Source organism: Papio anubis, chromosome X, assembly GCF_008728515.1.
Source record: "Papio anubis isolate 15944 chromosome X, Panubis1.0, whole genome shotgun sequence".
In the NCBI taxonomy this organism is placed as follows: Eukaryota; Metazoa; Chordata; class Mammalia; order Primates; family Cercopithecidae; genus Papio; species Papio anubis.
In genome coordinates this window covers 46285495-46310527 of record NC_044996.1, presented here as the reverse complement: position 1 = coordinate 46310527, position 25033 = coordinate 46285495, and the positions used below count along the sequence as shown (strand labels likewise).

The window sequence follows — 25033 nt, the reverse complement described above, 5'->3', positions numbered from 1 at the left end:
TCATCTGACAAAAGGGCTAATATCCAGAACCTACAAAGAACTCAAACAAATTGACAAGAAAAAACAAACAACCCCATCAAAAGTAGAGCCAAAGGGAAATGAACAGACACTTCTCAAAGAGACATTTATGCAGCCAACAGACATACATGAAAAAATGCTCATCATCACTAGCCATCAGAGAAATGCAAATCAAAGCCACAATGAATACCATCTCACACCAATTAGAATGGCAATCATTACAAAAGTCGAAACAACAGATGCTGGAGAGGATGTGGAGAAAAGAACATTTTACACTGTTGGTGGGACTGTAAACTAGTTCAACCATTGTGGAAAACAGTGTAGCGATTCCTCAGGATCTAGAACTAGAAATACCATTTGACCCAGCCATCCCATTACTGGTATATACCCAAGATTATAAATGTGCTGCTATAAAGACACATGCACATGTATGTTTATTGTGGCACCTAATTCTAATAGTAAAGACTTGGAACCAGCCCAAATGTCCATCAGTGACAGACTGGATTAAGAAAATGTGGCACATATACACCATGGAATACTATGCAGTCATAAAAAAGGACATGAACTCCTTGTCCTTTGTAGGGACATGGATGCAGCTGGAAACCATCATTCTCAGCAAACTATCACAAGAACAGAAAACCAAACACCACATGTTCTCACTCATCAGTGGAGTTGAACAAAATGAGAACACTTAAGGACACAGGAAGGGGAGCAACATACACTGGGGCCTGTTGTGGGGTGGGGGAGAGGAGGGATAGCATTAGGAGATACACCTAATGTAAATGACGAGTTAATGGGTGCAGCACATCAACATGGCACATGTATACATATGTAACAAACCTGCATGTTGTGTACATGTACCCTAGAACCTAAAGTATAATAAAAAATAAAAAAAGAAATACCAGTTTACAATCATTTAATAAAAACTTTTTTTAAAATACAAAGCAAAGTTTTTCCAGAAAGAAGGACAATTTTCCAAGTGTCAGACAGAAAGGGAATTCATACCCATGAGCAGAAGTTAATGTTGCTTAGCCCAAGGTGATACCTTGAATGAGATACACGCCTTAATAGCTGGAAATACAATGCTGAATTTGGGGTATGATTTAAGGCTACCTGGTAAGACCACAGGCTCCTGAATCAGCAGAGACCTAGTGAAGTTTAAATCTGGGAAACATCTACAGGAAGATGGAAAAGACAATAGAGACATGTGAGAATCCCAAACTGCTACAGAAGATATGCATAGATGGCTCAAATTCAATTTATCTTTATTTGTGATATAGAAACTTCGGGATAAGATGTTATCATAAAAACTGGTTAGGAGTTGATAAAACCTTCAAGGTCCAGGCAGGTTGCCTATGACATTACTCAAAAGGGACATCTCCACTTCCTAGGTCACATATAGTCAAAAAAGCCCTCAGAAGATTAACTCACAGACAAGAAATACAAAACATCTAAGTAAATCATCTTTAGACCTAAGAAAATGAGAGAATTCTTATCCAAGAAATTAGAGATAAAAGCACAATCTGAATAGCACATCAAAATATATGTTTGATATGTTCAAAGAGTTCAAGAAAGAAATAGCATCCGTAAAACTAAGTGAATGTGAAAAAGAACCAAGAGGAAATCCAAGAAACGCATATCAGTATTAGAAATAAAAATGCTCAAAAGACAGATTTAAGTAATAGACTACACAGTTGAAGAGAAAAAAATAGCAAATTAGAAGAGAGAACAGAAAAAAATCTGCCAGTACTAGAGGGCAGATAAAAATAAATAAATAAAAAAGATGGAAAGGGCAAGAGAACTAAGAGATAAGGAGAAAAAGAAGCTCCAATATATATCCAAAAGGAATGGAGAAGGAAAAAATAGAATGGCAGAGGCAGTATTCAAAGAGTTGATAAGTGAATTTCCTAGAAGTGAAGAAAAATTAGTTCTCAGATTAAAAAAGCCACCAAGTACAAGCAGGCAATCCCTCCTCACCACCATACAAACACACATACCCGTTATATACAATATATTGAAACCTTATAGAGAAAAAATTCTCATAGTTATCAGAGAGAAAAAAAATCAAATTTACCTAATAAGGAACAACAACTAGATTGATAGCAAACTCCTCATTAGCAATAATAAACATTAGAAAACAATGGGAAAATATCTTAAAATGTTAAGGGAAAAATCATTGTGAACTTATAATTCTATCCCAGTCAAAATTAATAAAATGAGATGACTAAAAATTAGTTTTTAACACAGTAGCTCTGAAAGGCAATTCTAACAAATCAGTTTCAAAAATATTTCATTAAAGCTAACAGTAGCATTACTTTATGCATCACTAAGAAAGGAAGGGAGAAAAAACACCAACCTGTCATAATTCCTTATTATTTAATTTTTTTTACAGTTTAATCAAACGTTTATTCATAATCATGCAACTCATTATCTATAGGAACATTACCTTTTTTTTATTATACTTTAAGTTCTAGGGTACATGTGGATAATGTGCAGGTTTGTTACATATGTATACTTGTGCCATGTTGGCGTGCTGCACCCATCAACTCGTCAGCACCCATCAACTCGTCATTTACATCAGGCATAACTCCCAGTGCAATCCTTCCCCCCTTCCCCCTCCCCGTGATAGGCCCCGGTGTGTGATGTTCCCCTTCCCGAGTCCAAGTGATCTCATTGTTCGGTTCCCACCTATGAATGAGAACATTCGGTGTTTGGTTTTCTGTTCTTGCGATAGTTTGCTGAGAATGATGGTTTCAGCTGCATTCATGTCCCTACAAAGGACACAAACTCATCCTTTATGGCTGCATAGTATTCCATGTATATGTGCCATTTTCTTAATCCAGTCTCTGTCACGAAGGACATTGGGTTGGTTCCAAGTCTTTGTGCTATTGTGAATAGTGCCACAATAAATACATACGTGCATGTGTCTTTTATAGCACCATGATTTATAATCCTTTGCATATACCCAGTAATGGGATGGCTGGGTCATATGGTACTTCTAGTTCTAGATCCTTGAGGAATCGTGGCCATACTGTTTTCCATATAATGGTTGAACTAGTTTACAATCCTGTCCTAACAGTGTGCAAGTACTCTATTTCTCCACACATCCTCTCCAGCACCTGCTGTTTCCTGATTCTTTAATGATTGCCATTCTAACTGGTGTGAGACAGTATCTTATTGTGGTTTGATTTGCATTTCTCTGGTGGCCAGTGATGATGAGCATTTTTTCATGTGTCTGTTGGCTGTATTAAATGTCTTCTTTTGAGAACTGTCTGTTCATATCCTTGCCCACTTTTCATGGGTTTGTTTGTTTTTTCTGTAAATTTGTTTGAGTTCTTTGTGTGGTTCTGGATATTAGCCTTTGTCAGATGCCAGAGTAGATTGCAAAAATTTTCTCCCCATTCTGTAGGTTGCCTGTTCACTCTGGATGGTAGTTTCTTTTTGCTGTGCAGAAGCTCTTTAGTTTAATTAGATCCCATTTGTCGAATTTTGCTTTGTTGCCGCTGTTTTGGTGTTTTAGACATGGTCCTTTGCCCATGCCTATGTCCTGAATGGTATTACTCTGGTTTTCTTCTAGGTTTTTATGGTATTAGGTCTAACATTTAAGTCTCTAATCCATCTTAAATTAATTTTCGTATAAGGAGTAAGGAAAGGGGATCCAGTTTCAGCTTTCTACTTATGGCTGAAATTAATTTTCCCAGCACCATTTATTAAATAGGGAATGCTTTCCCATTTCTTGTTTTTCCAGGTTTGTCAAAGATCAGGTGGCTGTAGATGTGTGGGTATTTTTATTTCTGAGGGCTCTGTTCTGTTCCATTGGTCTATATCTCTGTTTTGGTACCAGTACCATGCTGTTTTGCTACTTCGTAGCCTTGTAGTATAGTTTGTAAAGTCAGGTAGCGTGATGTCTCCAGCTTTGTCTCTTTGATCTTTAGATTGTCTTGGCACGCGGGCTCTTTTGGTTCCATATGAACTTTTAAAGCAGTTTTTCCAATTCTGTGAAGAAACTCATTGGTAGCTTGATGGGGATGGCACTGAATCTATACACCACTCCTTTGGGCAGTATGGCCATTTTCAATGATACGACTTTCTCCTATCCATGAGCATGGTATATGTTCTTTCCATTTGTTTCTCCAGGTCCTCTTTTATTTCATTGAGCAGTGGTTTGTAGTTCTCCTTGAAGAGGTCCTTACACCCTAGTAAGTTGATTCCTAGGTATTTCCCATTCTCTTTTGAAGCATCAGAATGGAAGTTCATTCATGATTTGGCTCTTTGTTTGTCTGTCACTGGTGTATAAGAATGCTTGTGATTTTTGCACATTAATTTTGTATCCTGAGATTCTTGCTGAAGTTGTTATCAGCTTAAGGAGATTTTGGGCTGAGACAATGGATTTTTCTTAAATATACAATCATGTCATCTTGTACCAGGACAATTTGACTTTTCTTTTCTCCTAACTGAATACCCTTTATTTTCTTTTCTCTTGCCTGATTGCCCTAGCCAGAACTTCCAACACTATGCTGAACAGGAGTGGTGAGGCATCCCTGTTCCAGCCAGTTTTCAAAGGGAATTTTCCAGTTTTTTACCCATTCAGTATGATATTACATATGGGTTTGTCATAAATAGCTCTTATTTTGAGATACTGCCCATCGACAATCAATTTATTGAGCGCTTTTAGCATGAAGGGCTGTTGAATTTTTATTTCAAAGTCTCCTTTCTGCATTCATTGGATAATCATGTGGTTTTGTCTTTGGTTCTGTTTATATGCTGGATTACGCTTATTGACTTGTGTGTATGTTGAACCAGTCTTGGTATCCCAGGGATGAAGCCCACTGATCATAGTGGATAAGCTTTTTGATGTGCTGCTGGATCCGGTTTGCCAGTATTTTATTGAGGATTTTTGCATCGATGTTCATCAGGGATATTGGTCTAAAATTCTCTTTTTTTGTTGTGTCTCTGCCAGGCTTTGAAAGAGCTCTTTTCAATGTAGACATAGATTTTAATCAAACATGCATACATTAGAAAAACGTGTAAGCAAAGAAACTTGGTTAATGTATCTCTAAAATTCACACTGAGTCCAATTTTCTTTTCTTTTTTTTTTTTTTGATGTGGGGGGACAGTCTCCCTCAGTTACCAAGGCTGGAGTGCAGTGGTGCAATCTCAGCTCACTACAACCTCTGCGTCCCGGGTTCAAGCGATTCTCCTGCCTCAGTCTCCTGAGTGGCTGGGACTACAGGCGTGTGCCACCATGCCTGGCTAATTTTTGTATTTTTAGTAGAGACTGGGTTTCACTATGTTGAACAGGCTGGTCTCAAACTCCTGACCTCAGATGATCTGCCCGCCTCAGCCTCCCAAAGTGTTGGGATTACAGGCATGAGCCACCGTGCCAGGCCCCATTTGTCAACATAAATTTCTTGATAACTTCTATGCCACCAGGAGCACTGTTAAAGCAGCATTTTAAAAAATAACTTACAAGAGAACTAAAAGCCCATTTTTGCTATGCTCTTAAGTCAGCTTTGCAAATATGTAGACTAGCTTCCTTTTGTCTCCCATTTCAGCATATTGATAACGAAACCTGATTTACTATCTCCTCCATTCTCTCCCCACAACCACTATTTTCTAAGAGTTGAAGGTGATCCTCCATTGTCTCAGGGATTTTTCACTTCAGTCATCCATTGTGAAAGTTTTGATCCTAAAGATTTTGATATTATCTGTGCATGCAGGGACAACTATCATGTCACAACTGCCACCTGGCCAAAAGATACCATTCAACTGTTAGACTTGCCTCCATTTCATAGATGTTAAGATATGAAAAAAATGTACCTCTTTAAATGGCTGAGATACAGCATCTTAAATACTGTTAGTGTCATGGGTATAAGGGAAAACTTTCCCAAGAGTAACTGTGAAGGACAACATTTATCTGAATGTGTTAGTTACAATATGCTTATTTTTAAGTCTTATACGCATCTTAAAACTTTTTAAATGTGAGCTCCAAATGGTGATTTCAACTGTAACAACTCAATCCTGGAAGGCACAGAAAGGGAGGCATTATGAACTTAGAATAAGAGCATTTGCTGTGTTTAGTTTTATATTCCCAAGTGTACCACTTTCCTGAGGTTACAAGTGCTATGTTGTTATAAATTATGATAATATTATTATAGGTTTTATAACATAATTATTTATGTATTATATGTTTTAATATACATGATGATAATATAAATATTGATAGAAAAATTCATTGTTGTCAAACCATAGTGGGTGTTTATCCTGTAAAAGAAATTGACAAACACTTCCAGATTTAGGTACTGTCATCAATGTCATATTGCAGACAAAAATAAAGTTTTCTGGTAGCCATCAAAAGGTGGATTTTTTTTCCTATGCCCTTGCATTTATGGAATTTCTGTTCTTTTGGAAATAATTTAAGAATCTTCCTATTAAATGTAGCACATACCTTTAATTTTTTTCTGCCTTAGAAATTTGAGAAATAAAACAAAAAAAAAACACTTTTTGCACTAAAAGTACATTTTTGTCACTAAAAATTTGGAATTAAAGATGCTTGCCCTTCCATTTCATTTAGATCTTAAAATCTTTCATATCTTTAGCTTTTTTATTTTTTAATCTATTTTGCTTGACCAGTTTCTGACAAAGGTGTTTAAAAGCCTCCAATTATTATGAATTGTAAATTTCTCCCTATAATCCCATTGCTGTTTCCTTTATATATTTCTTTTATTTGTTTGTTTTGAGATGAAGTTTCACTCTTGTTGTCCAGGCTGGAGTGCAACGGCACAAGTTCGGCTCACTGCAACCTCCTGCAACCTCTGCCTCCCAGGTTCAAGTGATTCTCCTGCCTCAGCCTCCCAAGTACCTGGGATTACAGGCATGTGCCACCACGCTTGGCTAATTTTTTTTTTTTTTTTTGTATTTTTAATAGAGACGGGGTTTCACCATGTTGATCAAGCTGGTCTCAAACTCCTGACCTCAGGTGATCCACCCACCTCAGCCTCCCCAAGTGCTGGGATTACAGGCGTGAGCCACCACACCCGGCCTCCTTTATATATTTCAAGACTGTATTGTTAGGGGCTTATATGAAGTTCACAGTCAACAGACTCTTGGTAAATTTTCTTTCTTTTATCAGTGTGAAGTAACTAATTATTACTAAACTGCCTTAAATCATATTTTGTCTGACACTGATGTTGCCTCACCATTTTTCTTTAGGTTGGTATTGGCCTAGTGTATCTTTTTCTATTCCCTTGTTTTCAACCTTTCTGTGTCATTTTAAATGTGTTTTTTGCAAGTAGCATAGCCGAAATATTTTAAATTCAATCTGACAGTCTCTTAGTGAGTTTAACTTACTTACATTTATTGTGACTACTGATACTACTGAATTTTTCTTCCATCTTACTTTGTGTTTTTTATTTGCCAGGCATTATATATATTTTATCTTTTTTCTGCATATTTGGATTGATGAGATTTTCTTTATTCTCTTAATTTTTCCCAGGTGTGGAAGTTACATATTCTATTAATTCACATGCATTATCTTGAATTATTTCTTTTAACACAGACTTAAATTTATATTTTTTAAAACAAAGTCTGAAATTAATCAGTATTCCCTATCCTTTTTTAAGAAACAGGAACTTAGCACACTTTAGCTTCCCTATGCATATCATTACTTTATTAAAAAATAGGAAACAGCTCTGTTCTCCCTATCTGTGGCAATCAATAGGAATACTCTATCTCTGCCTTGTTGGGTTTCTCCAGACAACCTCTCTTCCTCTTCTAAGTAACCTATCCTTATCCACACTGCCTAACTACAGGAGCTTAAAGCTGACAAAACTACAGCTTTGTATGTTGAGCCCAGCTTAGTCTCGCTTGGGTGACTCAATGCAAGCACACATATTCAAAGAAAGAAATACTAGATGATAAAGGCCCTCAGCAGAAAGCCTACTAGGCCCCCAAAAATCATCAGAGCTCACTGGAAGGGCTACTATAAATGAGTAGAATGTTCCCCACCTGGCAGTCCAATCTAAATGGGGCTTACTGCATTAACTAAATGGCTGGAGAGAAAGAAAATAACTGAATGAGTGTTGATGCCCACTAGACTGTTCTAGTCATTTAAATGCATTTGAAGCCTCGGTTTCCTCACTTCTAAAATTCTCACGGTTCCATTAAGTGAATAACCAAAATATTATTTTAAAAATAAGTTTGCAAAGGACTCTTCACATATATTACCTTGTCTAATTTAATTTTATGTAAAGTGCTATGTGAAAGCTTTCCAAAATATAATGCTGGGGTTATCCTCACTGCTGGTGAAGAACCAGCAAATCAAAGATAATTATAGAGCACTATTGAGAGGTGAAGCCAGCTGGGATTCTGGGTCGGGTGGGGACTTGGAGAACTTTTCTGTCTAGCTAAAGGATTGTAAATGCACCAATCAGCACTCTGTGTCTAGCTAAAGGTTTGTAAATGCACCAATCAGCACTCTGTAAAAATGCACCAATCAGCGCTCTGTGTCTAGCTAATTGGGTGGGGACCTGGAGAACTTTTCTGTCTAGTTAAAGGATTGTAAATGCACCAATCAGCACTCTGTGTCTAGCTAAAGGTTTGTAAACACATCAATCAGCACTCTGTAAAAACACACCAGTCAGCGCTGTGTCTAGCTAAAGGTTTGTAAATGCACCAATCAGCACTCTATAAAATGGAACAATCAGCAGGATGTGGGCGGGGCCAAATAAGGGACTAAAAGCTGGCCACCAGAGCCAGCAGCAGCAACCCAGTCGGGTCCCCTTCCATGCTGTGGAAGCTTTGTTGTTTCACTCTTCGCAATAAATCTTGCTGCTGCTCGCTCTTTGGGTCCGCACTACCTTTATGAGCTGTAACACTCACCACGAAGGTCCACGGCTTCACTCCTGAAGCCAGCGAGACCACGAACCCACCAGGAGTAATGAACAACTCCGGACGTGCCACCTTTATGAGCTGTAACACTCAACGCAGAGGTCTGCAGCTTCACTCCCGAAGCCAGTGAGATCACAAACCCACCAGGAGGAATGAATAACTCCCGACACGCTGCCTTTAAGAGCTGTAACACTCACTGTGAGGGTCTGCGACTTCACTCCTGAAGTCAGCAAGACCACGAACCCACCATGAGGAGGAAACTCTGGACACATCTGAACATCTGAAGGAACAATCTCCGGACACACCATCTTTAAGAACTATAACACTGGGCCGGGCGCGGTGGCTCAAGCCTGTAATCCCAGCACTATGGGAGGCCGAGATGGGCGGATCACGAGGTCAGGAGATCGAGACCAGCCTGGCTAACATGGTGAAACCCCGTCTCTACTAAAAAAATACAAAAAACTAGCCGGGCGAGGTGGCGGGCGCCTGTAGTCCCAGGTACTTGGGAGGCTGAGGCAGGAGAATGGCGTAGACCCGGGAGGCGGAGCTTGCAGTGAGCTGAGATCCGGCCACTGCACTCCAGCCTGGGCGACAGAGCTAGACTCCGTCTCAAAAAAAAAAAAAAAAAAAAAAAAGACCTATAACACTGACTGTGAGGGTCCGCAGTTTCATGCTTGAAGTCAGTGAGACCAGGAATCCACCGGAAGGAACCAACTCTGGACACACTATCAGCTGGCCCAGACAGTGAACATAAACTGGATTTCAAATTATAATTTTAAAAAATTACTATTCATCTAGTTCATGTATCAGCATGCAAATTATCTGCTCTGTGTACTACCTACCGTTATTTCTTGATTCTGGGAGTGTTCTCGGTAGTAGGAAACCTGATCTAGAATCAATAAATGATGGTAGGTCATTTCAGGACACACCACTTTACCACTCAAGTTCTAGACTCTCTTATGTAATATAAAGGGAAAAAGATAAAAGGAAGCACTTACTGAAACTGAAACCCCTTACCTTCATTACCTAACAACAAACCAAAAAGGTATTTTGATCTCCATTCTATAGCCGAGGAAGCAGAGGCTCTGAGACACTAACTTTCCTAGGGTCAAGCAACTAGTAAGTGAAGGAACCGGACACAATTCTTCTATTTTAATACTAGCTTAAGCAACACATCATTAGGAAGATAAATCTACGTGTGTCAAAAGGCAGAAACAAAATCAGTTCAAGCCTGGGTACCTATTATAAGCCATTTCAGCATAATGTTTAAGGATTTCTGTCTCAAAAGTATAAATGATTTTGAGAGTAATGATTAATTCCCCCACATTTACTTTGAGAAATGACTGTCAAGAGGTGACTAGCACAGAAGCTTAGCCATATAATTTATTAAAAATTGTTCCTAGTTTCTTAGAAGCAAATAGACTATTCTTCTTTAGAGGCAACATTTTCCCTAAACTGCCTAGTTACTTGACAATCATCAAGTTCCACGAAGGCACTCAACCTTCTCAAGAACATCATGACTGAGAGATCTGGCCTGAAAATTCACATATGATCAGTCATGTTATAAAACCATTTCTATAAATAGCAACCTCTGGCAATACATATGATTGTTTAACACATCATTAATTAGAGAGGCAGAGACGCAAAGGAAGTACAAATTCACAGAAGAAACCCCTTGCACCACCAAGATATAAAGTCTTCCAGAAAAAGTACTCAAGAAGAAAGTAGAAAAATCTAAGCCTCAAAGCACAGTAATGACCCTATTTGTCAGTAATAGTTATGCATGCCAACTCTGGAAGTAAAAACTGAATTACTAATGTCTTACTCTAAATGTTTCTGTTCCCAGAGAGAAATTGATAGGGAGAGGTGAAGTTAGCCCAGGCATTTTGAAGGAAACAGAGAGGGATCAAACTTCAAATGGTAATCATCTTATGTCAAAACAAAATATAGGGCTTCTGAAAATGGTGCATTGGTTTCAAGTTCATATCAAACATCTTAAGCAGTATAATTTGCTGATTATCTTTCATATTAAGTTCTTTTTTCCCCCTTCATACTATAGCTTCTCAAAGCCTTAAGGTCAGAATCTAATTTTAAGACCTAGAAAAAGTTTTTATTTTAATCCCAAAACGAGGATCAATTCTTCAAATGTTAAAAGTGTGATATTGCTGAAGACTGTAAATTGCTCATTTTCAGTGAGAGACTTTAGCAGTTACAAAATTGGAAAAGGAGTGAGTGGGACCAAAGCCAGAAAGAATCAAGAGAGGGAGAATCAGGCCGAGCATGGTGACTGACGGCTATAATCCCAGCATTTTGGGAGGCCGAGGTGGACAGATCATAAGGTCAGGAGTTCGAGACCAGCCTGAGCAACATGGTAAAACTCCGTCTCTACTATAAATACAAAAATTAGTCAGGTGTGGTGGTGAGTGCCTGTAATCCCAGCTACTCAGGAGGCTGAGGCAGGAGAATCGCTTGAACCTGGGAGGCGGAGGTTGCAGTGAGCCGAGATCGCGCCACCGCACTCCATCCTGGACAACAGAGCGAGATTCCGTCTCAAAAAAAAGAAAGAGAGAGAGAGAGAATCTTGGAGGAGCTGAGAAGGACCCAAGGGAGGGCAGAGCGTATGTGTGGGCATGAAGACCTAGGAAGAGGTATGGCTGCTTGGAAAGGGGGTGGAGGAATGCAAGAGAGGGCAGGGAATAGCGGAGGGTAGGTGAGGGGAGGAGAGTGAGTAAAATACTTGAAAGAACTAGCTAAGGAAACTAACTGGTGAATAGCAGTCAAATGCAAAAGACAGCCTCAAAGGTATGCCCATATTTATAAGAATCTTCCCCAAAACTCCGGAAAAGTAGAGCAAAAAAACCCTCAAAAAACAAAAAACTGGAGAATTCTGAAGAATGATAATCATAAAAACCTTTTACAAACATACAAGTAAGAAAAGCTGTCATATAAAGACCTCAAAAACTATTATTTACAAGGAAAAACAGATCTGGCTAATATAACTTGAAGTTTATTTTTTAATAGGATGTTCGCTTTTTTCATGGCCTCACTCCACAGAAAATAAAGCAATTAAACATATGCTTCTGAAAAAAAAACATAATTCTTATGTTTCTAATTTTTAGTTTTTTAATTGTGGTAAAATACATATAATACTTGCCATTTTACCCATTTTAAAGTGTACAATTTTGGTAGTATGAGGTACACTCATGATGTTATTCAACTGTCACAACTATCTATTGACAAAAATTTTTCATCATCCTGAACAGAAACTCTGTACCTACTGAACACTAACTCCCTTTTCCTCCGTCTTCCAGCCCCTGGTAACCTCTATTTTACTTTCTGTCTATGAATTACTCTATTCTAGGTACCTCATGCAAGTGGAATCATAACAATATTTGCGTGATTTATATGAATCTTACCTGTATATTTAAAACAACCTAAATGTCCAACAGCAATAAGGGAATGGAGATTTTTTTAAAAGTGGTTTAGTCATATATTGGAATACTACATAGCAATAAAAAATAACTTTATTTGCATTTAAAAATCTCAAAAACACTGCTGACCAAAAAAAAAAAAAAAAAAAATGCTGCTGGGCCAAGCACAGTGGCTACACCTGTAATCCCAGCACTTTGGGAGGCTGAGGCAGGTGGACTGCTTGAGCCCAGGAGTTCGAAACCAGCATGGGGAACGTGGTAAAACCCAGTCCCTACCAAAAAAGAAAAAAAAAAATTAGCCAGGTATGGTAACATGTGCCCCAGAAGTCGAGGCTGCAGTGAGCTGTGATCATACCACTGCACTCCAGCTGGGGCGACAGAGCAGACTCTGTCTCAAAAAACAAAACAAAACAAAACAAAACAAAAAAGTAAAAAAGTATATTCAACCTAACTCATATGTATAAAGGACACCAGGGCTGATCACTGCCTGCTCTAGCACATAGAAATCTTGATTGTCAAATTCATACATCCAAGAGGGGCAAAAACTCCCAGCTCAGGCCCAGATCTAGATCTGGCCTTCCTGTTAGGCTTCCTATTGAGCTCACTGTTACGTAAGATACAGTTATAGAAATGATTTTAAATAACCCAAGACATCATGGAATAACTATATTAGCATATCTCACATCTCCCTTTACTTTTTTTTTTTTTTTTTTTTTTGAGACAGGGTCTTGTTCTGTCACCCAGGCTGGAGTGCAGTGGCGTAATCACAGCTCACTGCAGCCTCAACCTCCCATGCTCAAGCAATCCTCCCACCTCAGCCTCCTGAGTAGCTGGGACCACAGGCACATGGCACCAAGCCTGACTAATTTTTTAATATTTTTTATAGAGATGGGGGCTCCCTATGTTACCCAGGCTGGTCTTGAACTCCTGAGTTCAAGTGATTCTTCTGCCTCAGCCTCCCAAAGTGCTGGGATTACAGGTGTGAGCCATCGCACCTGGCTACATCTCCCTTTTCAAAGCACACATAGTGTCTTATTTTCTGTTGTTGGTTAGTTAGGCTAAGTAAATTATAGCCAACTCACTCTATGAAATATTAGGTTGCTGCTAATAATGCAAAATATAAAGACTATCACAACATGGAAAAAAATTTCCAAAACAATATTAAATAAAAATAACAAAAAAGTACACGAAAAAGGATCACAATCATGTAAAAACATAGGTACATATGGATAATGATAGGAGGGGAACAGAATTATCAGTTATATTATGGTAGCAGAATTGAGTGATTTTTCATCTTTAATTTCTTTCAATGTTGCATTAATAAATTATTTAACCAGTGTTTTAAAACACTCTATATATTATAAAAGAATTAGCTAAACTATATCCATTTTTCATAGCTATAAATCCACAGAAACCTTTGGGTGTATTCTAAAAAATATTTTAGATCTCTCAAGTTTCATTACTTTAAAACCGAATTAGGAGTCAAATTCAGTTGTCTCTGCTTACCGACAGCACGGTCCTGGGAAAGTTACAGAATCTCTCTAATCCTTGTGTTCCTCAGCCTCTGAGCTTCTGTATTTCCAACATTGTTCAGGGAAGCCAACTGCTTAAAGATTAATCTCAGATCCTGGACCCATCCCCCACCCCACCACTTCCTCTACCTGGGGAAAACAGTTCTTAGTATTGGATGCCACCTTGCCAGAGACAGATGAAACCTTGAAGAGTTTATTATATCCCTAAAGATAAATAACATTTGTTCCCCAAGAAGAAAACTAATATTCACTGAACACCTGTGCACCCGACACTGTACCAAGTATTTCACATATGCTATATTGTATACCTTCCTGGGTCCCACTAGACCACAGAACCAATTTCTGGAGGGAGCCAGGGCAATCTGCATCTTAAATAAATTCTTTATTTCAATAAATTTTAAATAAAGTGCACACACAAGTTTGGAAACTAAAGATCTAGGAACAAATCATTAGGGGGTTGTGGTGTACATTTTTTAAAACGTAATGGAAATTATCAGAGTATATTGCAGGTAGTAAATGTTAAGTGTTGTTTCTGTAAAAATGGTTGTCGGTTATATATTGTCTACATGTGTACTAGGCCACAATATAAAATTTATTTCTTACTGTTGGTCACAGTCAAAAGGTCTGAAAAACACCGGCTGAGTATTAAAGACTTAGAATAATGCACAATGAGGCAGAATAAAAACAAAAAAGCAAGAAAAAGGAGATGGCATAATATCTATAATTTAAGCTCCACAAGTATCTAAAGAATTAGCAAAATGTAAGACACCTAAATTCTGATCATTCACAGTAATAAGGGGAATTAAGGTATTGGTAAGTTGGCTAAAAGGCCAATAACGTTGCTTTAGCCAATAACCTTATTCTATCCCCACTTTTTGTTTACCGTAGATAATAACAAGTAGAATGGACAAATTAATCAAATCTCACTATCCCCTATGCCAGATGGGATGGTCGTTAAGAAATGCATGGTATAAAGAAAGAAAGGAAGCAGTTTAGTTCATTTATAATCAAATTCCAATACCTGAATAACCAAAAGTAACCATTCATTAAAACCATCTGTGGGGTCCTACTGTTGATCATGGCTAATCAGTCCTAAGTACTGTAAATATTTATTACGCCATCCCCCCGCCGCCCCTTTGTTTAAAACCAAGCCACGGAATTTATGGGAAACTAGAGTAACAACTCTATCTCTAAGTGAACTTAAGACAACCAGATTCCCTAGCAGTGGCAAGCGAGCGGCGCGCCTGCTTTTCTCCACTCCGAGGCGGGAAAAGCAGAGCTCCCGGAGCCGCGATTTTCCCTAGAGTGGGAGCGACGCGTAGCTCAAGCCAGTGCCCCACAGGAACCAGGTGGCAGTTGACCAGGTGTTCCCCCGGGAACTTGGGGCCCGGAAGGCTTGCCCACAGAGAAGAATAAAATGCGATCCCACCTGCACACATACAAACACGATCGCACGCGCCAAGCCAGGACGGAAGCACAATACGTGTTTCTGTCGCGTGGGGGAGACGCGAAAGGCGGGGGGCGTGGAGGACGGTAGCAAACCCTTCTCAACCCCCGGCCCACTGCCCCTACCCTTCTGCCCCCGCCTCTCCAGATTGGCTGGAGATCGAGTCCTCAGATCGGGAATTCACGCGCGGGAAAAGCGTAAAAGAGAGCGAAGCGTGCTGACGAACGGGACAAATGAAAACCCCACAAACTTACCTTGGTGGCAGCCGCCGCCGCTCGCTGTCCGGCCCTGAACTATACGAGCAAGCCTCCGAGACTGCGTAGCCGCCAGAGGGGAGGGTCCGGACCTGCTCGAGCCGGAAAGAACCGGCCTCCGCTGTGGGCAGGTTCCCGCTGAAGCGAAGCTAACCCAGACTGAGGCTTAAAAGGGGTCGACCTGGTTAACTAGAAAGGGCGACTAGTGACCCTGACCTGGACGCGCTCGGATTGGTCGATTCCAGTGTTGTCTCAGATGAGACTCTTCTATGATTGGCCAGAAAAGTCAAGCGGGAACCCGGAGGTTGGCAGGTGGGGGGCGGGAACAAAACAAAGTTGTTACCCTAGCAACAGAGAGACGCCGCGCTCTCCACAGTCTTTTCGGAGCCTAGCCTGAGACCGGAAAACTGACCAAGGTGAGGAAACTCGAACCTTAGGAGGGGAAAAGACGGGGTCCTCAGATGCCATGGCTATCAGAAAAACTAGGGAAAACTCTAGATATTCATAACTCTGAGAGATACCCCAAAAAGCCACAACTTGAACAAGGTAGAGGAGACCCGTTCCCTAAATCCCGCTATCCTAGACTCTAGAAGCAGGACGCTGCTTTAACAAAACTCAGTTTTACAGGGTGTGAGTGAGAGATGGGTGCTGATCGACTGTCAGAAGGCAAAAATGAACATCTGAAGGTTTCTCAACTGGTCTTCTCTCAACTCTCACATGCACTTATTGATTCTCCCTTACCATTAATAATGACTAATTTGGGAATGTAAACCATATTCTCTTATAGGAGGATCTGGGTGCTCCAAACTGGAGCAGCCACTGTACCCTTCTGTTTTATATGTGCAGGCACGATTTATCCTGGCCTAGCATGCCTTGGTTAGGAAATGTTTTGGGGGATATAACACTTCAGACTGGGAAAAAAAAAATGGCCCCAGTACTCACTATGTGAATAATGTCCTTTGTGCGACAACTTGAACGCTGTGGCCTGAGAGTTCCAGTGTTGCTTGGTTAGATAAGCTGAGGAGTGAGAAGTGGTCAGACCTTCACTTGGTGGGCCCGAGTGTACTGTGCAGAGACTACTTGTACCTACAAAACCTACTACTCGCCAAGGGCTGATTGGGAAAGTATTCCATGTCGTTTGACTGTAACTGTCAAAAGATGAGGAAGTATGACCAAAAAAATTAAATCTGAGTGAAGGGAGAGAACCTAGTTTGACCAAAGAGGGAGGAGTCATCACTCCTTAAGAGCTTCTTGTGATAAGGATTCAGAACAGAGACTGTATTTCCTAAAGAAATAAAAAAAATAGGACTCGGGGAGAAAATTTAAAGCACAGCAAGAAAATTTGCCGGGCCAAGCGCGGTGGCTCCTGCCTGTAATCCCAGCACTTTGGGAGGCAGAGGTGGGCAGATCACTTGAGGTCAGGAGTTCAAGACCAGCCTGGGCAATATGGCGAAACCTGGTCTCCACTAAAAATATAAAAATTAACCGGATGTGTTGGCGCCTGCCTGCCTGGATGCTGAGGTGGGAGAATCACCTGAGCCCTGGAGGTCGAGGCTGCAGTGAGCCGTGATGGCGGCACTGCACTCTAACCTGGGCGACAGTGAGACATGGTCTCAAAAACAAAAGAGGTCTCATACTCCACCTCTATCTAAAAAGAAGTCCCTCCAACTTCCTTTTAGATAGAGATGGAGTATGAGACTTCAGATAGATAAACAAAGAGGAAAAAATATTAAGTGTATTAAGTTTGTCTGAAATGTACTATATAGCATTCGATAATTCAGGATGGGTCCTACAGAAACCAAGGATTTGCCTCTCCATATAAAAACTAATTTTTTTGTAATCTCAGCACTTTGAGACTCCTAAGCGAGGGATCGCTTGAGCTCAGGAGTTCGAGACCCATCTGGGCAACACGGTGAAGCCCCATCTCTAAGAGTAATAACAAAAATTAGCCGGCGAAACCCCGTCTCTACAAATAATACAAAAATTAGCCGGGCACACTGGCGCAGCCTGTAGTCCCAGTTACTTGGGAGGTTTGAGGTGGGAAGATTACTTGAGCCAGGGAGGTCGAGGCTGCAGTGAGCGGAGATCGTGCCACTGCACTTCAGCCTGGTCTACAGCAAGATCCTGTCTCCAAAAAAAAGAAAAACAAAACAAAACAAAAACAAAAACAAAACTCACTTTTCAAAAAGAATTGGGATGGTACAGACTCCTCATGAATAAATGACTAAAATAGAGGAAATCTGAAATCAAAAGGTGCTTTTTTTTTTTTTTTTTTTTTTTTGGAGACTGAGTGTCGCTCTGTTGCCCAGGCTAGACTGCAACCTCCACCTCCCGGGTTCAAGGGATTTTTGGCCTCAGCCACCTGAGGAACTGGGATTACAGGCGCGCGCCACTATGCCTGGCTAATTTTTGTGTTTTTAGTAGAGACGGGGTTTCACCATGTTGGCCAACTGGTCTCAAACTCCTGACCTCAAGTGATCCGCCCGCCTCGGCCTCCCAAAGTGCTGGGATTACAGGCGTGAGCCACCGCGCCTAGCCAAAATACACTTTTTTTAAATTTAATGATCAATAACTATTTAATTTCTTGACCTCTTTTTCTATGAAAGATTCCAGGTACTTTCAAAAAGCATCTTCCTTAAATATGTTTTAAATTTGAAACGAAAACTGTTAAGTTCCCATAGTTACTTATGAGTTAGTACATTTTATGGTAGTGAAAGTTAGAGACAGGAAAAAGAAACCATTCTTAGTATTGTAACGATACATTCAAAATGAATTATTTTTAATAGGTGGGAAATCATTGATGAGTATAGTTATCAAATAATGCAAAGCAGAAAGCAATTAGTCAGTATATTATAATTTAATTCAGACATAGGCAGAGATGATGTCACTTTTGTGTTCTCAGGAGAATTTTAAAGGAGGAATTGCTAAATTAAGGCACTATATAAATAAAGTTGCTTCAATTTAGGAAAGCTGATTGAAAAAAATAAATAAAAAATATGAAGTTGCAGAAGAAATGCCAAATTTATTTAGAGAATAAATAGATTTTCAGTACTTTCAAATCATTGTGTTAAAGTCAGTATTTTACATAGGGATATATCTATTTACTTAAACAAGTTCCAAAAGGATATTGCTTGGTGAATTTTTTTTTTTTTTTTTTTTTAGATAGAGTTTCTCTCTGTCACCCAAGCTGGAGTGCAGTGGCATGATCTTGGCTCACTGCAACGGCCACCTCCAAGGTTTCAGTGATTCTCCAGCCTCAGCCTCCCAAGTAGCTGGGATTACAGGCGCCCGCCACTATGCCCGGCTAATTTTTGTGTTTTTTAGTAGAGACAGAGTATTGCCATGTTGGCCAGGCTGGTCTTAAACTCCTGACCTCAAGTGATCGCCCACCTTAGCCTACCAAAGTGCTAGGATTACAGGATGAGCCACCTCACCCAGCCCTGCTTGGTGGTTCTTTATCACCCTGATTTTATTTACTATATATACTTTAATTAATAAAATTTACTATCTATTTGAATAGTCTGTAATTCAGAGTTTTCACTAATTTACCTAGACTTTTCTACAATTAACTGATGTCAAAAGCCATTTTTATTGATACTGTGGATGGAGGCAAATAAAATAGAAAGCATGATCCCAGCCTTACAACCAGTCTGACTTTAACTCAAGGTTACTGATATTGCTTAAGTGCTGTGGGTCTGGAGCCAACCTGGTTGAACTTTTTCAGCCCCTGACTGGCTCTAGTGTTAGGTTAATGAGCTGGTTCTGGAGTGTCAGTTGCTTTAGCTCATTGTGGCTAGTAGATGGTCCAATCATGCTTCTATTTATGAAGACCCCAAGTACTCAGGTTAATGTGGGAAAATCAAAGGCTCTATCTGGAAAATGTTGCCATTAGCATTGGCCTAGCAAAAGAAAATGAAAGAAAGAAAAACAAAGAGCTTAGAAAATTTATTTTCTAAATGACCAACTCTCAAATAAAAGACAGTAATATATTTTGTTTTTACTGAAACGCTTAAATTTTCCTTAGTTTAAATTTATTCTTGGCCTATGTAAGTGACAGTGCCAGATTCAAACATTTTAGGCAGTGTGGCTCCAGAATCTTCTTTTTTATTTTTTATTTTCATTATTTTATTTATTTATCTATTTTTGAGGCAGGGTCTCACTCTGTCTCCCAGGCTGGAGTACAGTGGCCCGGTCTCGGCTCTTCCATCTCTGGGACTCAAGCTATTATCCTGCCTCAGACCCCTGAGTAGATGGGACCACGAGGGCACGGCACTGCGCCCGTCTAATTTTTGTGTTTTTTGTAGAGTCGGCGTTTCACTATGGTGCTCAGGCTAATCTCGAACTCCTGAGCTCATGTGACCCATGAACTCACCTTGGCCTCTCAAAGTGTTGGTATTACAGACATCAGCCACCACACCCGGCCAGAATCTTCTTTTTAAAAATCACTACACTGTACTATCCAAGTAGTCAGGGCAAAAGGAAGAATACACTCCAAGGTACAAAGGCAGGAAATGATAGAGTATGTTTAATAAGCAGTTTAGTTTTTAACACAGTATGTAGGAGAATAATAGGAGTGAAGGACAAAAAATTACGTTGGGACTATATCCTGAAGGACCTTGATTGCCAGACTCAGGATGAACTTAAATGTATATCACATTTAGAAATAAAAGATAGACCTATAAACTAACACTGCATAGTTCATTGTAGTAAAGATAGTTCACTACAAATAGTTCATTTGTAGTTCCTAAAAAGTCCTCCTGTTTTAGTTTTTCAACTGTGATCTACTTGTGTCAAATGAACTTTAATAAATGTTTTTAATCAAGTTTAGTAAGTTATTCTTAGTATGTTAGACTTCTTAAAAAGCTATTAGAATCTTCCTTTCCATTGAATTTAGAATGCTTTTTTCTAAAAATTCACAAATTGCTTTTCTCTTTTGATACTTTGAACCATTTAACTAGTTAGTCACAAAATGTTTGGGATTCTTTTGTTTCTCAAAATACAATATCAACAAACTTTTCATGATTTATTTATTTTTGTTTTCAGGATTTATTAATTTGTGTTTACAGATTATTATTACATTTGAAGGTAAAAATACTTTGGCTAAAGTGGTAATTTTATTTTTATATTTCTATTTCAATTGAGCTATAGTGCAAATCTATGGCATTTTATTCTAGCATGATTTGGAAGTCCAACTGGACGTCAAGAAGTCTAATTCCCAATATGCATCAAATATATAAAGTGTTACTAAGAATCATTGTGAATAATTTAACAAAAACAAATGTACACATTCCAAGGAGGACCATCCCCTTCAAAGTAGTCACTTTTGGAGGCTAATCTATTTATTCTAATGTGGTTGTTATTGCTAAAATTGCTTTTGAAACTTCTGTTTTAGAATCACCTTGAGGCATGTAGCACATTCTTTTGAATATCCTCAAAAAAGAAAATCTTCATATTTTGAAAGTAGGCATGATATCTAAATATATCTAGAAATCACTTGGGGACAGATCTGATGTGTAATCAAACCAAATGATACCGTAATGATACCTATTTTCTTGGTGATACATATGAAGGTAATTCCAAATAAAAAGAAAAATCCCAAAATATTTTGAGCATTGATAGCATAATTTATATCAGTGTATAACCTTCCAAATGACTATTTTGAAATATAACATTCAGATGAATTTAATCATGCTTCATTTAGTATTAATCCACTGCTGACTATGTGCCGGCTCCAGTTATTAAAGACACTAAATCTACAGGTATAGCTTCCCACTGCTCACACTGGCCTACTTCCCACCTAATGAGAACCAGGCCAGAGTTCTTTTCCAACTAACTGGTAGTGATTTAGAATTAATCTGGTTTTTCTAAATCCAGTATCCAATGTACCAAAGGAACCATAACATTCCTTCATAACCTCCACTGTGGGTACCTAGGTGACATGAGAAAGCCACCGACGCAGTACCTGGTGTGTTTTCTCTTTTCCAGCTGGAAGTTTGAGCCCTATTCTGCCCTATTCTGAACCTTCATCTCTAGCAGTCAAGTTGTGCACAGTCCTCGAGAACTGTACCCCACCTTCTATAGGCCAGCGTCCTTCTTCACCCTAAATAGTTCTACCTGTAACCATTACTTCAACCTTTCTGCCCCGAAGCACTGCTCATGTCCAGGAACTCCTGCTGCCATGTCTCTGCCAAGCAGATAAGACCACATAAATTGTAGTTTTGACTACTACCTCAGACACAATATTTGGAACTTTAGAATACCTACTTATGGGTTAGCTTTGCTGGTCCCAGTTTATTCTTCTTTCATTGGCCTACCATTGAACTTTCACATATCTCATGATCAAATATCTGTGGGTACTGATACTATGTGTCAGATAATGATATTTTTATATAGCATTTCATATTTTAGTAAACTCACCTGCATTGCATAATTTGATCATCAAAACAATTTTGTAAAAGTATGTAATACTGGTATAATAAACAATTTCTACTATATTTGTTTTTTAAATATCTCATTTGCACCATCTCAACTCAAATACCAATTATATAATTGCATCAGATACCTGGATGCATTTTTTTCTTTCATTGTCAAAGGTTGAAAATGTTACAATAAATTTTTGCTTTTAATATTAGGTAAATATTTAATGAACACATAATCAACTAGGAATTTAAAAATATAAACAGGATCCTCTTTGTTTTATTTGTGTCAATTATTCATTTCCATTGCAGACTACCAGATTGTACTGTGAGAGAAAATTATTTTATTACCTTTTATTTCACTTTTCCAGTTTAATGACTTTCCAATGTAATGAGTTTTATCATTAACTTATTCCACATCATTATTAGACATGATAGTCATACCCAGCAAAATAAAACTTTTAAATAACTAATAATAACCAACATATGTTGAGTGCTAACTTTGTGACCAGCACTGTTCCAAACTCTTTTACTTGTATTAAGCTACTTAATTCTTGTAACAACCCTAAAAGATAGACACTGTTATTATCTCCATTTTATCAATAAAGAAAATTAGATAATCGGAGTTTAAATAATATGCTGAAAGTCACAGAGCTAAGAAAGTAAATGATGGATACAAATCCAAGCAGTTGACTCCAGAGCCCCTGCTTCTAACCGCTATGATATATTGCCTCTATGCTACAGGTACAGGGCAATTTAATATTTACTTCATACCCTCAATGTCTTTGATAGATACTAGGATCAGTTTTCTATTTTAAAAAGAAAGTCAAAATAATGGCAAAACATAATTTAAAAAACCAGAAGATTTGTAAAACACTATCTGCATGCAGATTGATTTTGACAGTACCAGCACACATTCGAGAATCCTTTTGTATTACTGTTCTAGGTACAAAGCAAAAATTTTGGAGATCATTTAATAAAAGTACTAAAGAAATACTTCCCATGAGTTAATTTTATTACCATGTTTTCAAAATGTCAGCAGAAGTGTAAAAAAAGATTCCTATTATATTTATGCCCAAATCACTACCAACAGATCTAATTCTACAGTCTTTATTAAGGTTATTCATAAAAGTCTGACACCTCTAACATTTTTAAAGATCCTGAACTTCCTACTCCAAATATAACTGCAGAGATTATTAAAAAGACTGCTGTCTGAATGGTAGCATTATAGGTAGTTATACTTTTCTTATTTATACATTTAATGTATTATTTCCTAAAAAGCCCACAATAGACATTTATAGTATCACTGTTATAATCAGAAAAACAATTTTTCATTGAAAGTCAATGAACTAACCCATTGGAGCTCTCAAATGGCAATATAATGCTAGGCATCATCAAAGGTTAATTAAGAATTGAAATAAAGCAGAAGATACAGGCCTGCCTGAGGCAAAAAAATGTGAAATGAATACAGATCATCAGGGCATGTACCTCAAACGACATATTTTTCAGTTCACTTAGTAGAATACACAGCCTAAACAGCGTACATGAGACAAATAAAAAGACAATCTAAAAAATATGTTCCCAAATGATGATACATAATGTATCATACACTTTTTCTAGAGGTAGGGCTTAAGAATCTACATTTTAAACCAACTCCCCCAAGTGATTATTAAGCACATTAAAACCCAAGAACCACTATAGTAGGTGCTCGATAAGTGCTTGTTAGCTTGAGTATGACATTTTAGTAAAGCAGGCTGAATGTTTGAGTTTACTTGGTGCTCCAGGTCTGTGAGTTAGCAAAATACATATATTTGAAGGAGTTTAAAAGGATTTCCAAGGAAGTATAAGAACCAATGGAGTGACCGAGGGAAGAAGGGAGATATGACAATAAAACATCTTCATGTCTTAAATAAAACAGAAAAGTAAAATACCTCTTTCTGATTATCTTTTTCTTCAGATAATGGAATCTGAAAATATGGATTCTGAAAATATGGAGACAAAAAATATGGACTTTGAGAGTGTTTCTTCAGTTACAGCTCTGGAAGCCCTCTCTAAGCTACTTAATCCTGAAGAAGAGGATGATTCTGACTATGGACAGGTGGTCATATACTTACAGTTGAATTAGTTTTGTTTATGGGAAGTTGTGGAATCATATTTGAACAACCTGTTCCCACCTAGCTGTGGGAGCAGAGCTGTGTCATTTGATACATTCATAGGAAGCTACAAGGCTGATTATGCATGACAATGTAACCTCTAGTACATTTCTAGCAAACATAATTATATTTTTCTAAACCACCTGAACACTGAATAAGAAAATAGTTCTGTAACTATGGTAGCAATAGCCACATTTCAAAATGTTGTCATTTATATTTATGGCTAAAGAATGCCTGACAACCATTGCAGAGTGGTAGCTAGGATTGTTTAAGCCTAGACGATATTTCTATAAGACAAATATTTTCAGTTATACAGTATTAATTGGACCCCCAAGTACCAGTCCCTTAATTTTCTAATTTGTCTACACATTAACGCAGAACAGAAAGTTTTTGAGCCAAATAATAGGGCAAACTAGCTTCAGTCTACCAAGATTGTCTTCCCAGTAATGCACAAATAAAGTTGTGGAGTCTAATTAGTTGAGTAGCATTTGGGGTCAGGATAAGTAATGCCAGCAAGGCTTGCAGTAGCAAGATGGGCTTCATTTTTGGTAGAAGAGTTCCTTGAACTGACCTTTTACCACTCCAAGGTTACTGCCAGTATTCCCAGAACAATTAAAACATGTTTATATAACTCCCCTCTCTCCATTCTCCTATTTCTTAACTATCAGTGAGCCTTGGCTATCAGATTGCCTATGATAGGGCAAACAAAATTTGGGGCAAAAAATCCCATAGTATAACAGACTATGTCAATTTGCATAAAATTATTTTAATGAAGTGTTTTGTTATATGACAAATTTACCATGAATAAATCATCTTTCACAAACGTATGTATCAATTTACTCCTCCCAAAATTTATTTTTGCCACAATGTGGAGAAAAAAGCAAGCTATGAAC

General features: G+C 38.5%; 2 protein-coding genes across 4 annotated transcripts in view; one reads left to right on the top strand and one right to left on the bottom strand.

The window, feature by feature from the left end:
• The window catches only part of NUP62CL (nucleoporin 62 C-terminal like), a 120766-nt gene that overhangs the window by 66608 nt on the left and 29125 nt on the right, over window positions 1-25033 (bottom strand). The gene's annotated exons all lie outside the window — the stretch shown is intronic.
• Window positions 15757-25033, top strand: part of PIH1D3 (PIH1 domain containing 3) — a 37585-nt gene continuing 28308 nt past the window's right edge. The window contains exons 1-2 of the mRNA XM_003918099.4: window positions 15757-15987; window positions 23945-24085. Coding sequence (XP_003918148.1) covers window positions 23948-24085 — 138 coding nt within the window. The 5' untranslated portion in view covers window positions 15757-15987; window positions 23945-23947. The remainder of the gene's footprint in view (window positions 15988-23944; window positions 24086-25033) is intronic.